The sequence below is a fragment of the Momordica charantia genome, assembly GCF_013281855.1.
Source record: "Momordica charantia cultivar OHB3-1 chromosome 4 unlocalized genomic scaffold, Mcharantia_2.0 BLBB01000004.1, whole genome shotgun sequence".
In the NCBI taxonomy this organism is placed as follows: Eukaryota; Viridiplantae; Streptophyta; class Magnoliopsida; order Cucurbitales; family Cucurbitaceae; genus Momordica; species Momordica charantia.
The window spans coordinates 28,878,703-28,892,774 of NW_028275162.1; the positions used below are offsets into that span (position 1 = coordinate 28,878,703).

The 14,072-nt window shown below is 35.7% G+C and overlaps 3 protein-coding genes across 4 annotated transcripts; 2 read left to right on the plus strand and 1 right to left on the minus strand.

Annotated features, from left to right (window-relative positions):
* Positions 1–1,744: 1,744 nt before the first annotated feature.
* Positions 1,745–4,483, plus strand: LOC111006741 (ribulose bisphosphate carboxylase/oxygenase activase, chloroplastic). Its single transcript, XM_022278825.2, has 7 exons — positions 1,745–1,902; positions 2,268–2,599; positions 2,724–2,829; positions 2,926–3,011; positions 3,147–3,619; positions 3,718–3,999; positions 4,087–4,483. The coding sequence occupies exons 1-7, from the start codon at positions 1,858–1,860 to the stop codon at positions 4,200–4,202; spliced, it is 1,440 nt and encodes a 479-aa protein (XP_022134517.1). The 5' UTR covers positions 1,745–1,857; the 3' UTR covers positions 4,203–4,483.
* A 331-nt stretch (positions 4,484–4,814) lies between these two features.
* Positions 4,815–8,515, minus strand: LOC111006587 (uncharacterized). Of its 2 annotated transcripts, none has more exons than XM_022278596.2 (5): positions 8,372–8,515; positions 6,329–8,138; positions 5,553–5,754; positions 5,269–5,465; positions 4,815–5,193 (listed from the first exon to the last, which is right to left on the minus strand). In XM_022278596.2, exons 2-5 carry the CDS (start codon positions 8,115–8,117, stop codon positions 5,132–5,134), a joined length of 2,250 nt encoding a protein of 749 aa, XP_022134288.1. In that variant the 5' UTR covers positions 8,118–8,138; positions 8,372–8,515; the 3' UTR covers positions 4,815–5,131. The 2 variants fall into 2 exon arrangements, with proteins under 2 accessions (XP_022134288.1, XP_022134289.1); XM_022278597.2 differs by lacking the exon at positions 8,372–8,515 and adding an exon at positions 8,231–8,361.
* A 1,373-nt stretch (positions 8,516–9,888) lies between these two features.
* On the plus strand, positions 9,889–11,024 carry LOC148212107 (thaumatin-like protein). The gene is made up of 2 exons (XM_088123270.1): positions 9,889–10,179; positions 10,265–11,024. The coding sequence occupies exons 1-2, from the start codon at positions 10,122–10,124 to the stop codon at positions 10,945–10,947; spliced, it is 741 nt and encodes a 246-aa protein (XP_087979396.1). The 5' UTR covers positions 9,889–10,121; the 3' UTR covers positions 10,948–11,024.
* The last annotated feature ends 3,048 nt before the right edge of the window (positions 11,025–14,072 follow it).

Consider the following 14,072-nt stretch of genomic DNA (forward strand, 5'->3'; position numbering starts at 1 on the left):
GATTTTGAACTTTCAACCACTAGAAAATGAGTAAATGTCAATTTCGCTTGTTATAATGTCTTAAAAGTTACTCTATCATGGGCATAACAATATGATTATTTCTTCAATTTCTTAATCTTCTATTAATTGCTAAAGTGTAAATGTATATAATAATTTTCTTTTTCTTTTCTTCGTATCGAAGTTAAAATTCTCGCACCCTCATCCAATAATTTTAGATATTTTAATCAACAAGAGTTTATATATTATATATAAATATATACACACGTGATATTTTATTATTATTAGTATTAGTATTATGTTGATGTAGAATTAATTAAATAACAAAAGTTAGTCTCTAAAGTCTAAACACCTTATTTAATGTCATCACTATCTTTCTTCAAACCTTTATAATTTTTACCAATAACTGTGTGTGTATATACTTCTTATCATAAATAAATATTATTTTTTGACGCACGTTATTTCTCAAGGAATATAAATATTGTTTTGGTATATGTTCATGTTCAGAAAGTGTTTCTACTAATAAAAGTAAAAGCAAATAATCTAAGCTATATAAAAAAAAACATTAAAGTCATTTATTATTAAAATATTGTTCATATGCATTAATTCAAAACACTCTCCAACATACTTTGTGTCTGGTTCATGAATCAGGAATTATGGCAAATGCTCGAGACAATAATTCAAAAAGTAGCTCTTTTTAAAAATAATAATAATAATAATTATTATTATTATTATATATATATATGTGTTATATATATATTATTATGTGCAAAGCGAATATTAGTGCATATATATTGTTGTCTATATGCATTAAGGTATAGTTTTGATGGTTTCTAAATATTTCTACAATTGTATGGTACTAAAACTTGCATGATTTTATTTTAAATTACACTCAAAATATTTAATACTAACAAAGACGTTGCCGTTACTTATATATCATGAATTTTTCTAAATTCTAGATAAACGTGAGACATTATTTGCATTCTCAAGATTGATATGAAATGTGAACATGATCTCCCATCAATTTGAAGTAGGAAAGATCCACAATAGCAAGAAAAATATTTTCATCAATATGAATCCTTTTGGTAAAATTAAAAGGCAAACTCATACATACTTTGGGCCTAAAATGGAAAGCTAACTAGTTGGGCCTGTGATTGATATTAATGGGCCCAGAACTTCCAAAGACAGACTATCAGAAAATATGTTGTTTTTGTTTTTTGGTTTTTTTTGAGTGAAGAAAAAAAAGAAGAAAACCTATGAATATGTTGTTGATAACCGTTTGGAGATGCCACGTCACTTATTTCTTTTGGCACATCACATTTCGACAACCATAATTAATGCAACCCGCCATTTCTCCTCTATCTTTGTCGTATATATTTCCACCAATATTAATATTCTTTTAAATACAACTCAAACTTCTACTTCTTCTTGCGTCCCTTTTTAGTCCTTTTAAGACAAATATTTGGGTATTTATAGGATAGTTATCTCTCAATTAATTTTTGATAAATAGGAGAGAGAAATATATAAAACAATTATTTTTTTAAAATAAGAAGATGGACGTTGACTAATAAACATATATTTATGTTATTTTGTAATAACCGATTTGGGGAAATTGATATGGTTTGCGGTGAATATGGGACATGAAATTTGAGGTGCCACGTGGCATACCAGCAACCTTAGTTGTGTGGTCGTTAACAATTTGAAAGGCTATCCACTGGCGACATCGATTTTTGAACACTCGAAAGTTCCAAATGTGGTGTCCCCCTTCATAAGCTACAACTTCATACTTGAAACTGTGCACACTCCAAACTTTACTCCTTCCACTCAATTGCCTTATTTTCTCTCCGACCTCTGAAACCCATGGCCACCGCTATCTCCACCGCCGGAGCCGTCAACAGGATTCCGGTAATTCAAATCTTTCCCGCCATTACAACAATATTCCACTCGAACCTTGATAGTTTTCTTTCTTTCTTTCTTTCTTTCTTCTCTGTTGTTCAATTAGAATTGTTGGTCTTCTGGGTTTGTAGAGATCATGGGAAAAATTTAAACTTTTTACCTTCTCCTCAACTCATGTTCAACTGTTTGTTACCAACGATATAAACGGTGTTTACTGACAAATCGTTCTAATGCTTGGTTTCACACTTTTGAAAGTGATTTTGGTCATGTCTTTAGAGTTAGAGTTTGTGAATTTATGGTCACAAGATGTGGAATTAGAGAGGTGAAGAATGGTAAATTGGGTGAATGAAAGCGTGGGGGATTGTTTATTGCAGGTGAGTTTAAATGGCGCCATGTCTGGAGCTTCAGTTCAGAGCTCTGCATTCTTCGGCAGCAGCTTGAAGAAAGTGAACTCAAAATCATACCCCAATTCAAAGATCTCCTCAGGAAGCAGCTTTAAGGTAGTTGCTGTGGCAGAGGAAATTGATGAAAAGAAGCAAACTGAAAAGGATAGATGGAAGGGTCTTGCTTTTGATGTCTCTGATGATCAGCAAGACATCACCAGAGGAAAGGGAATGGTGGATTCACTCTTCCAAGCCCCCACAGGAGCAGGAACTCATGACCCTGTTCTGAGTTCTTATGAATATTTAAGCGCAGGACTTCGTCAGTAAGTCTAAACAAAACAAAGTTCAGATTTTTCTTTTCTTTTTCTTTTCGGTCTCTGGTTTTCATTGTAGTAATTAAGGAAGGAACTGATGGTCTAGAATGTTGTGGTTTTGATGATGATATAGGTACAATTTAGACAACAGCGTGGATGGCTTTTACATTGCTCCTGCCTTCATGGACAAACTAGTTGTTCACATCACTAAGAACTTCATGAAACTTCCCAACATCAAGGTTCGACAGAAAACTGATTTACTGTTTATTAGCTTCATGCTGGATTTGGCTAGAGTTTTCTTTAGCTTATTGATTGATCTAATCCTTCTGCCTTAGGTTCCTCTTATTTTGGGTGTTTGGGGAGGCAAAGGTCAAGGAAAATCTTTCCAATGTGAACTTGTCTTTGCCAAGATGGGAATCAAGTGAGTTTCATCCTTCTCCATCCTGTTTTTTTCAGCCATTTCAGATCATTTTCTTGATTGTGATGTGGTGCTTTCAGTGTTCTACACATTTGTATTTCTTCACCCTGCTGCTAACGCTCTGTTTCATTACTTCAGCCCCATTATGATGAGTGCCGGAGAATTGGAGAGTGGAAATGCTGGAGAACCTGCAAAATTGATTCGACAGAGGTACCGTGAAGCGGCAGACATTATCAAGAAGGGAAAGATGTGCGTTCTCTTCATCAACGATCTTGATGCCGGAGCTGGTCGTCTCGGTGGAACCACCCAATACACTGTGAACAACCAGATGGTTAACGCTACCCTCATGAACATAGCTGATAACCCTACTAATGTCCAGCTCCCTGGTATGTACAACAAAGAGGACAATCCTCGTGTTCCCATTGTTGTCACGGGTAACGACTTCTCGACATTGTATGCTCCTCTCATCCGTGATGGTCGTATGGAAAAATTCTACTGGGCACCCACACGAGATGATCGAATTGGTGTCTGCTCAGGAATCTTTAGCACTGACAATGTATCAAAAGAAGACATAATCAAAATTGTTGATACATTCCCTGGCCAATCCATTGGTAAGCGTCAAAGTGTAAACTACGAATCAAATACATAAATATTTTGGTTCATTTCCCTTCTATGTTCCAACCTGATAAACTAAATCATGATCATACAGATTTCTTTGGTGCCCTGAGGGCAAGAATATACGATGATGAAGTGAGGAAGTGGGTTGTTTCCGTTGGAGTTGATAATATCGGGAAGAAGCTCGTCAACTCAAAGGATCCACCGCCGAAATTCGAGCAGCCAAAGATAACATTGAAGAAGCTCCTCGAGTATGGAAACATGCTTGTTGAGGAGCAAGAGAACGTGAAGAGAGTCCAGTTGGCTGACAAGTACTTGAGCGATGCTGCTCTTGGTGATGCCAATGAAGATGCTATAAAAAGTGGAGCATTCTACGGTTAGATCTCTCTCTTGATTCTTTTATAGACCTTTAAGAATTGCACAAAAGCAGATTCTCCTAAGCTGTTGCTTCTGTTTGTTGCAGGGAAAGCCGCCCAGCAGGTGCATATTCCTGTCCCTGAAGGTTGCACAGACCCAAATGCATCAAACTTTGACCCAACTGCTAGGAGTGATGATGGAAGCTGCAGTTATCAGTTATAAGCCTTCCGCCAATAGCTGTTCGAGTGGAAAAAGATCACCTTCTACTCATGCTATACAAGGAGAATACTGTCACTGACTCACCTGTTTGAATCAAAATAGCCACTGGTTTGCTTTACTGTATGCTTCAGAGTTTGTGGGGGGTTTCAGTTCTCATTTCTTTTTCCCTTTTTTCCCTTGTGTTGCCACGACATTGAGATATCTTTTGTGAGTGTCCATAAAGGACGTAACCTGGCGTCTCATAGATTTTTGTGATATTGAGATATTTTCTTCAGTCTTGATTATACCATACATCCACAAAATGAATGCAGAATCATTAAGGATTGAGAACCTTGAAGACAAACAGATTTCCTTGAACGCAGCATCATATAATATCGTTAGAGATGCATTATGCATGAAACTGATTCGATCAGAGCAACAAAAACGCAGCAGCTTCACTTAAATTTATTTCATCAATAGAATAGACCAGGAATGTGACAGAAGGCAAGACAAAATCGCAACTTTAACGAGTATCTTGCAATCAAGAGCGATGGGAAAGAATTTCACAATGAGTGTTTGCTATAACAGTTTCATTCATAAAGTTTATGGATGGCGATTTCGAAGGGATGCATAGAATTTTCAGCATGGAAAGCTCAACAGAAATATCATTCATTTAACTGAAAGGTCTCTCCATCATTTGCATACACAGCTTCAATTTGAATAATCTAAATCACAAGTTACATAAAAGCCTTGTAATCTACAAAACTACCTGCTTAGCTATAAGATACAGTGACCTAGTGACCTACTATACTACGAGGCATACAACATTCAATCTGGCTCTAGAAGAGCTCGACTAAATCATACCATCTCGCCATTCCTTCCTGCACGATAGACAAAAGTTAAATATCCACCAACGGAAATGGTGTTATCTTGAAGCCATTATTGGCTAGGTACTATGAAGTATTATCATCTTCACTCTCCTTTTGTCTCCTAAAAACCTCCAAGTCATCGAACCCTGCACATCCGAGAGATCCTTTCAGTAAGGATTGTGGTTTTATGATAAGTAATAAAGCCATAATAAATTAGTCACCTGCAAGCAAGCTATCATAGTCTTCATTCAGGGGTAAAGGCATATTGGAATCAGAGGGAGGATTATCAAGTACTGTCCATTCCAGATTTCCACAGTCCTCTGCGCATAAATCCTTTCTCCAAATCCAGTCGTCAAGAATACCGAGCCCATCAAAGGAAAGGGGGTCAACTGGACACTGTTCATTGGCTTTAGCGACCCTGCCATAAAATTAAGTGGAGAACACTTCAGCAACATCCCTAACTTTCAAACATGAGACTCGTGTAATAAATGTTCATTTGACTTACATTTGTTCAAGTTGCAAGTTGAAGCGCACAAATACAAGATCACTAAGGCGTTGATGTTCAATGTGATTCCTTGTCTCATGTAATTTATCAAAAAGGATTTGATTTTTCTTAAACCCCTCCGCGGAGCAGGTTTGACTAAGAATTCTAATGGCCAAGCGAGCTAAATTTGGGCAGCCTGCTCCATATGTTGACCACCACTCAGCTGCAAGAAACATAAACAAACAAAAAGATCAACCAAAAAATCAGTCAACTAGGGGGCCAATAAGAAGATAACCATGCAAATAAAGAGTAGCTTTTGATATGTATGGAAGATAATAAAGGAGCAAACGTGCTACAAATCATAAGTATAGTTTCTACAGTCCTAGATTCCTACAGGTATAGGACATGAAAGCCTATGCAGAATTATGATTTTTTTTCTTTTTCTTTTTCTTTTTTTTTTTTACAACAAATGTGCGGATCGGGGATTAAACCTCTAATTTATAGGAAAGAAGTAAGATGTTTTAACCACTTAGCTATGCTCATATTCACCGGAATTATGAAATTTAATGGTTAGTATGATCCGAAACATTGCCTAAAATCATTATTCAAGATCATTATGCTACAATAGCATGCAAGTTATATAAACAGTCTTAGAATGTGTAATCAGCCGTATATCTGCTGTTGCCTTGTTCTAGGTTACAAGCATATTTCAGAAAGCAAGTCAGTACACCAGCAAGCTGGTAAAGTGCTAGGATGCATAATGGAAACCGAGAAATAGCAATAGAATAGGTCCTCACCTGGAAGCAGTGTCTCTCTTGCTCTTATAGCCATCTTTCTTCCCAAATCTCCAACAGCGTTCTTGTACAAGTTTATTTCTTTTATTATTTTGTCTTGAATTTTTGTATCAGAAACCAGTCTTTCTATGCAATCAAACATTCCCGATAGGATCTCACTATGCATATCTCCTTCAACGCTATAAAAGAACTTGGGGTTCAGGTAGAATCCAGCAGCATGAAGAGGATGATTCCAATGTTGCTCCCATCTCTGATCTATAATGTTCCAGTAGACCATGTAACGCTCTCTATCAACAAGCTCTGTCTTAATTGCTAGCTTAGCATTATATATTGCTGCATAAACGTATCCCATCGCAGGTCTCTTACCACTACCCACTATTCTCAAAACCCTTAAGAGAGGATTTGTCAAACGAACAATTGAACTGCATGAGGACCAAAATGATTCACTGCTGATTAAATCCAACATTTCTAGTCCCCCTGGCCTCTTTGAATATGGGCTGTCCATCCACTCTTGAGAAGTAACCACAGTCTGCAGACATCGTTTCAGATTGACCATCCGATTCAATGTGGCAAAGTTTGTGGCAGATTTTGTGGCACAAGGTTCTAAGATATCATTGCCATAGGTATACCTTCTCACAATGTTTAAAACCATACTATTGTTATAGACAAACCTTGTAATTGATCTAGCTTGTTCAAGAACGGTATTTACACTCTCAATGTTTCCAAAATCCCCAAGTATCATATCCACACAACTAGCGGCGCATGGGGTCCAATAGAGGGTTGGATATGTATCAGAAAGCTTTTTACCGGCAATAGCATAATTTTCTTCACTCCTAGTAATCACCTGCAGTACATGTTTCACCCCTACTTGTTCAACCACTTTTTTGAGTAATTCATAAAGCATATCTGGGGAATCCATAATTCCAGACGCATCCACAGATTCCAAAAATACTGTTCCCTCAGGGGAATACACCAAGAAAATCAGCATGGTTCGACATGTTTCAGTACGCCACTGATCAACCATGACAGAACAACCGGTCCTTCCCCATGTTGCTTTGAATCTATCGAAATCACTCCTCACTTCTTCCACTGAATTCTTCAATATCCAACCCCGAATATCATGGTACGAGGGTGGAATAATCCCTGTACCTGCTGAAACAATGGATTCTATCATTGGCTGGAAATAGGCTGAGTTTACTGCATCTAGAGATGCCCCAATGTCAAACAAAAATCGCCCAACTGCCATATGCACTTGATTGTTGACCTTATTAGAATCTAATATGCCACCACCATTTGGAATAACAATCATGTCTCTTTCCACACAAGAACTCTTACCTTTGCTACCCCTTTTCCTCCCCAGTTTATTACTCGCTCCTTCCTCATGACTTAATAGCAAACCTGGAGCTTCAACTGGCTCAGAAACTTCAATCAAATGAATACTAGAATCAATTTCCATATGATTGGGAATTGCATCTACCTCACCAGTCATCGCATTCACATTAGTCATCTCTTCATCAAGCTTCTGTCTCTTCCTCTTCTTCATCATAACCCCATCTAAACTCTCTTGCATTATATTCTGAACCTCAGGGGGAACGCTGTGGCAAGTAGAAGCATTACCTTTATGCCCAGCAAGATGTTCTTTTATTCTATGAATCCCACCACCCTTAAAAAGCTTGTGACAGTATAAACATTTGAGCTGCACTCTATCCCCATTCTTAAACATTTGACAGTGCTTCCACGCGGGGTCATGTTTTTGGGGCGTGATTGGAACTGGTTGCAAACCGGAAGTCATTTGAGCAATCTCAACAGACACCTTCCAGAAAAATAAAAACAAAACAAAACAAAATCAACAAAACAGGTCGATTAAAATTTCCGTTTAATAAAAAATTGAAAACTTGATTCTACCCCAAACGAAAATTTTGAATCTCATAGCGGTGCATAAATCATTAGAAGTATCAATGCTACAATAAACCATTAATCGATAGAAGCATGAATAAATCTTCAAAATTAAACAGTACTACAGAGGGATGAGATAGAAGTTGGAACCTTTTACTGGAAGTCCAGACGGGTTCGGCTTGGGGAGAAGAAAGAAACCGAGTTGGGTTTTAGGGTTTGAGTTATGAGGGCATAAAATAAGAGCTCTGGGTTTTCGTATCGTAACTGGATGGGCCGGTTAGGGCAACTACAGCCGGTTAAGTTTACTCGTTTTAGGGCTGGTCAACCGAATTATCCGGTTATTAGCTGTCAGCTTTTCTTCGTCGAACCGGTTTTGTTGAGAAGGCAACCGGAAGGCCCGGTTGCGTTTCTGGAAAACTAGACCGAGCGCCGACCTCAGACGATGTAATATTCGATTTTGGGTGAACAACTCACTGATTCTCCCTCCCTCCCAACGTTAAATAATTAATTTTAATATATCTATTTAATCTCTTTAATAAATCTTAAAAATTTTATATTTTAGCCTATAGATACTTAGCTCAGCGATAATTATCATTTATATTTTAATCAAATATATGTGATAATTACCCTCCGAGCTAAATCATGTACGTGGAATAATTAGAAGACATTTTAAATCGTTTTTCTTGTCACCTATTTGCATCACGAGTTTTAAAATAAATTGAAAAGTACTATTTTTTTCTTTTAGTACAACATGTGGAGGTGGAGTATCGAACTATCGTTGAATTATACTCAGCTTTGGTAAATTGAAAAATACTATTGTGTTAAACTTGACTTTTTCTTTAAGTTTTAGTTCAACCTTGATATGATAAAGAGTTTATTTGTTAAAATATTCGAGAAAGTTCCTAATACTATTTGATGAATCATACTTTTAGTTTCTTTGTCGGTCACATCAAGATCCATTAAAAAGGATTAAGAGATTATCATAAACAAAAAATCACATGGAGAATGAATTTTCTTCTATCCAAAAGTTACGGAGAATGAGCTCAAAACTTTAAAATCTTAATTTATTTTATATAATTTTTTTTAATATAAGACATCTAAGAAGGCGAACTTTCTTTTCTTTGCCTTCGACCTCTTCAAAAGGGGTGAGTTCATATCCGCACAAATGTTAAATTTCTATCAATATATTGATATTTTCATCATATTTCTATGTATATAATGAGTTTAACATCAATATGAGAGACAAATTGATATTTTCATGATATTAAAAAAATCGACAAAATATAAAAATATCAACAAAACAATGCTAATATTTATAGAGGTATCCATCCATCCACATCTACCTTTTATAAATTGTGATCTCATTCAAAGTGAAATTCTCAATTTGTATCTCCATTGAAGGTCCACGTTTAAAACCTTAATCCTTACTCAATATTAAGAAACAAAAGCTTGGATAAATAAATGCTCCACATCATGGATGCACAAATACATAACACTCATGACAAGCTCAATATAAAATCCTTTAATCCACTTCCATTTATCAACAGGTCATAATTAAAAGGAATACTTTCATCTTTCATCATTCGGTGTTAGGCCAAAAGATAAGAATCTTATGCCATAAAGAGAGTATAATGTTGGAGAAATGATTAGTTCCTTAAAAGAAAAAAAAAAAAAAAGGACACACCAATCAAATTCCAAGTTAAAGACAGAGCAAATTGAAGTCTGAAAATTTCCACAGAAACATCTCAACTCAACTTGTTTCGAATTAAAACCGTTTCTCGAATTACAGTTCCTCAAACTCAAAATCATGGTGCCTGTAAATTAGGAATTTAGGAACCCACTTTCTTTTCATAAATTTACACAGCACTGCGCCAGTTTCCCTCACGAAAATCTCAATCTAATGCCGAACCACTCATATTTCCTCTTCTTCTTCTCTGTGCTGTTCTTCTCTTTTGCAGGTTCATTTATTGTGTTCTTCATTTGATTTTTGTACAGAGCAACTTTCATTTCTCTTTTCCTTATGCGTGGTGTTTTGGTTTACAGATGGGGTTCAATTGATCATGGTGAACAACTGCAAAGAGAGCATCTGGCCGGGAATTCTAGGAAACGCCGGCCACCCAATTCCCAGAGACGGCGGATTACACCTCTCCGGCGGAGAACAGACGGTTGTGGAAATGCCGGAGAGATGGTCCGGCAGAATCTGGCCGAGACAGGGCTGTTGTTTCGACCCAAAAACCGGGCGGGGCTCCTGCCAAACCGGCGACTGCGCCGGGCTCCTCCAGTGCAGAGGCACCGGCGGGACGCCGCCGGCGACGCTGGTGGAGATGACATTGGGGACCTCGAAATCATCAATGCATTACTACGACGTAAGCCTGGTGGACGGATTCAATGTCCCGGTGGCGATGACTCCGATCGGCGGCGGCGTCGGGTGTGGGGTAGCGTCGTGCACGGCGGATGTGAACCAGTGCTGCCCGTCGGCGCTGGAGGTGAAGAGAGGGGGAAAAGTTGTGGGCTGCAAAAGCGCTTGTTTGGCTGCGAAATCGGACAAGTACTGCTGCACAGGAAAATTTGCTGACCCAAAAATTTGTAAGCCTTCGATTTTCGCCCATCTTTTTAAGGCAATCTGCCCCAAGGCTTATAGCTACGCATATGATGAATCCACAGGCCTTAAAAACTGTAGGGCTCCTCGATACGTCCTTACATTTTGCCCTCCTGAAGAACCCTAAATTCTGCATTTAATGGCTATTTTATAAACATTTGCATTTCGAGCCCAATGAAATGGCAAAGCCCAATTTTTTGTGCTTGTTTTAGTCTAAGCCCAATAATTTTTTTTTTTTTTAAAAACGACATAATAGACTAAGAAGGTGCAATTGGTACATGAAAAGTTCAATTTAAATGTTGAAATTGAAATTGAGATTATTTATGTCACTCACTGAATATAACCAACGAAATTTGGCGTTTTTCATTGGTCAAAGAAAACGGTGTTTGTCACTGTCGTGCGATAAACTAAGATTAAGATTAACCACTAATTTCTTTTTGATAAGATTACCCACCTGTGACAATCCACCATGTGTCCCATACATTTATCTATTGATAATGCCTTTCATGGTAATGATTTATTGGTTTTTCTTTTTTTCTTGGAAGAAACAAAAAGATGTTCTAATATAATTTTATTTGCTTTACCTTTAACTAATCTTTTCATTTGCAAGGAGAAGCTTCTTTCTTGCTTTCTTACCCAACCTATTTTTATTGATTTATTTAAGTAAAAATCTCACAATACCTTTAATTTATTAAGAATAAATTACATTAAAAAGTAAAAAGTAGTTCTTTCTTATCGAGGTAAAATCAGGATCATTTTCTATTTGCTATGACTTGTTTTTTTTTTCAACCCTCACCTTTTTTTCTCTCTCCCATCTCTAAGATTCAATATCTTTTTGTCTATTTATTAGTCTTTGATTGTCATGGTGGCATGACATGTACGGTATTATTTACGTGAAATTGCGAGAAGATTTTTTTTCCTCTATTACTATTTTTTTCTATTTTTTTTAATAGAGGATGGACAAGATAAAATACAAATTACATTAAAACTATGAGTTTAAGTATTAGTTCATGAAGAAGCTAAAATCTAATTAGGTAGGGCTATCTATTTGATCTCTACAACTTGATTCGCACACTCAATAAATATGTGAAAAGGAAAACAAAACAATAAATACATTTGAACTTTAAGCCAAATTTGAAAAGTATGTTTTTTTTTAAGTTAGTTTTGATTTTGGAAATGTTATGAAAAATTAGATAACAAAACAAAGAACCCATAATAGAAGTTAATTGTTTTATATATAAGATTATTTTTCAAACACAAAACTAAAAACAAAATGGTTATAGAATGGAATTTTAAGGATCATTTGGTAACATTCAAACATTTGTTATTTTTAGAAACGTTTCATTAAAAACATTTCTTTTCCAATAAAAAAAGAAAGAAATAAAGAAACACTGCAACATTTTTTTTTTTTTTGTTAGGGTCCTTAAATGATTTGATAAGAACTAAGAAGCTCAGACACAAATTGAATCAAGTTCTTGCATATTGGCACTATCTGTAGCGAATTTGATGGTGAAATCTCAACGCTCAACTAATTCATTGGTTTTTATGTTAAATTTTAATTTCTTTAGAAATTGCCACTTGTTAAAGCAACCCTCCCATCAAATAATATATAATGCCATCTACTCGTCCATGCAGCAGCTTGGAGTTTGCTTAAAGCTCACTTTTTTGTGCCATTTTTGAAGTTTTCAACCAACCCTACAACCCTGGCCCCTGCCTCTTACCTTTCCTTCTAAACCATCATGTATCACAAAAATTTCATACTTTAGTAAAACCCCTATTTTGATCCTCTCTCTCTACATTTGTTGAAGTGAAAGGAAAAAAAGAACAATGTTATACCTCCAATTTAGCTATTAAGATAAGGTTGGGGTCATAGTCCACCATTAAGCTTGCCAAAATGTGTATAGTAGAAGGTCTCTATCTCAAGTAGAGTTATCAAACCTGTCTAAAGTTAGTCGATTAGGGTTTTCACAATTTAATTGAAATAATAATGATTAAATTTATTGTATATAACTCATCAACCTAAGCTTTTGGGTTCATTGGTTGTTTAATCATGTTTAAGATGAGTACCGAAGTAGGATGCATTCGAAACCCAGTATTGTCAATTTCTCCTCATCAGCTTTTAAACCTTGTAGGGTCATTGGTCATTTAATCATGTTTGAGAGATATGATAATTATGATCACTTCTTGGTGTTTGGTAGTCAATAAATCCTTAATAATTAAACTATTAGTACGTACTCTTACTCGAGTTTTGGGGCTGTGTAATTAACCCTAGCTTTAATTCTCTGGTAAGCTCAATCTTCTTTTGAATGATTTATGTTGTTTACTAGTATACAGTCAAAGCTATGCTCTTGGTCATGATTAGTAGTAAATTAATTGTTAGTTTGGTCTCAATATAGATCACTAAAGTGGATTTATTTAGTTAAGGAGCTGACTTTTTTCTAATTGACATCTTCTTTAATTTATTTTTCATATATAGAAGAATGTTTCTTAATCTTTTTGAATCTATAATCTCATAGCTAGGTATATGAAAAATTTAAAACATCAAAAGAATTGAAGTCTTATTAAACGGACAAAAAGAAATATATATATATATATATATATATATAGCATTTGATAAGTCTGGATCAAAAGTAGTCTATAGAATCTCTATGGATAAGTATGAATGGCCAATATAATTTTGATGAGACCTCTTGCATTGATATTATTGAAGCGTAGAAGTAGAAAATAGGACAAAAAAGGAAATGCATAGTATAAGACATTTACATTAAAAGAGACAGCTAAGAGTAGAAAATTTTGTGAGCTCAAATGTTGTTTGGTTTTGCCTAAAACCGAAGGCTGTAATAAATATGTGGTGTGATATTTGATTTCGAAAGCAGAGACAATTTTGTTTTATTAATTTGATGGTCATATTTCTTTAGACTCCATGCTTCTGAAAGCTACAGACAACAAGTCTAATTTGAAGCCAAAAACAAATTTTTCCAGCTATCATTCACATATCATATTCTAATTTCACTCTTAATTCAAACCTTCTCACCTTTAAATTGAATTAATTTTAATAAGGTTCTACTCTTTCTATAGAGCAGAGATGAGGAGTTGGTTCAAAGATATTTTTTTTTTACAACTAAATTTAACCTTTCCACAATGATATTAAAGGTGTTGGTAAATAGAGGCGGATCTACAATATAGAGATTTATAATAATAATTGGAGGGAAAAATCTCACAAAATAGAACATGTAGAAGAGTTTGAAATAT

What these genes read in the sequence shown, in the direction of transcription:
- LOC111006741 (XM_022278825.2), top strand. Translation starts at nt 1,858, where the DNA reads ATGGCCACCGCTATCTCCACCGCCGGAGCCGTCAACAGGATTCCG. An exon ending in ATTCCCTGGCCAATCCATTG is followed by an intron (nt 3,620 to 3,717) that starts GTAAGCGTCAAA and finishes ATGATCATACAG; the next exon opens with ATTTCTTTGGTGCCCTGAGG. An exon ending in AAAAAGTGGAGCATTCTACG is followed by an intron (nt 4,000 to 4,086) that starts GTTAGATCTCTC and finishes TGTTTGTTGCAG; the next exon opens with GGAAAGCCGCCCAGCAGGTG.
- LOC111006587 (XM_022278596.2), bottom strand. Translation starts at nt 8,117, where the DNA reads ATGACTTCCGGTTTGCAACCAGTTCCAATCACGCCCCAAAAACATGAC. An exon ending in AAGAGAGACACTGCTTCCAG is followed by an intron (nt 5,755 to 6,328) that starts GTGAGGACCTAT and finishes TGTTTCTTGCAG; the next exon opens with CTGAGTGGTGGTCAACATAT. An exon ending in AACTTGCAACTTGAACAAAT is followed by an intron (nt 5,466 to 5,552) that starts GTAAGTCAAATG and finishes ATTTTATGGCAG; the next exon opens with GGTCGCTAAAGCCAATGAAC.
- LOC148212107 (XM_088123270.1), top strand. Translation starts at nt 10,122, where the DNA reads ATGCCGAACCACTCATATTTCCTCTTCTTCTTCTCTGTGCTGTTCTTC. An exon ending in GCTGTTCTTCTCTTTTGCAG is followed by an intron (nt 10,180 to 10,264) that starts GTTCATTTATTG and finishes TTTGGTTTACAG; the next exon opens with ATGGGGTTCAATTGATCATG.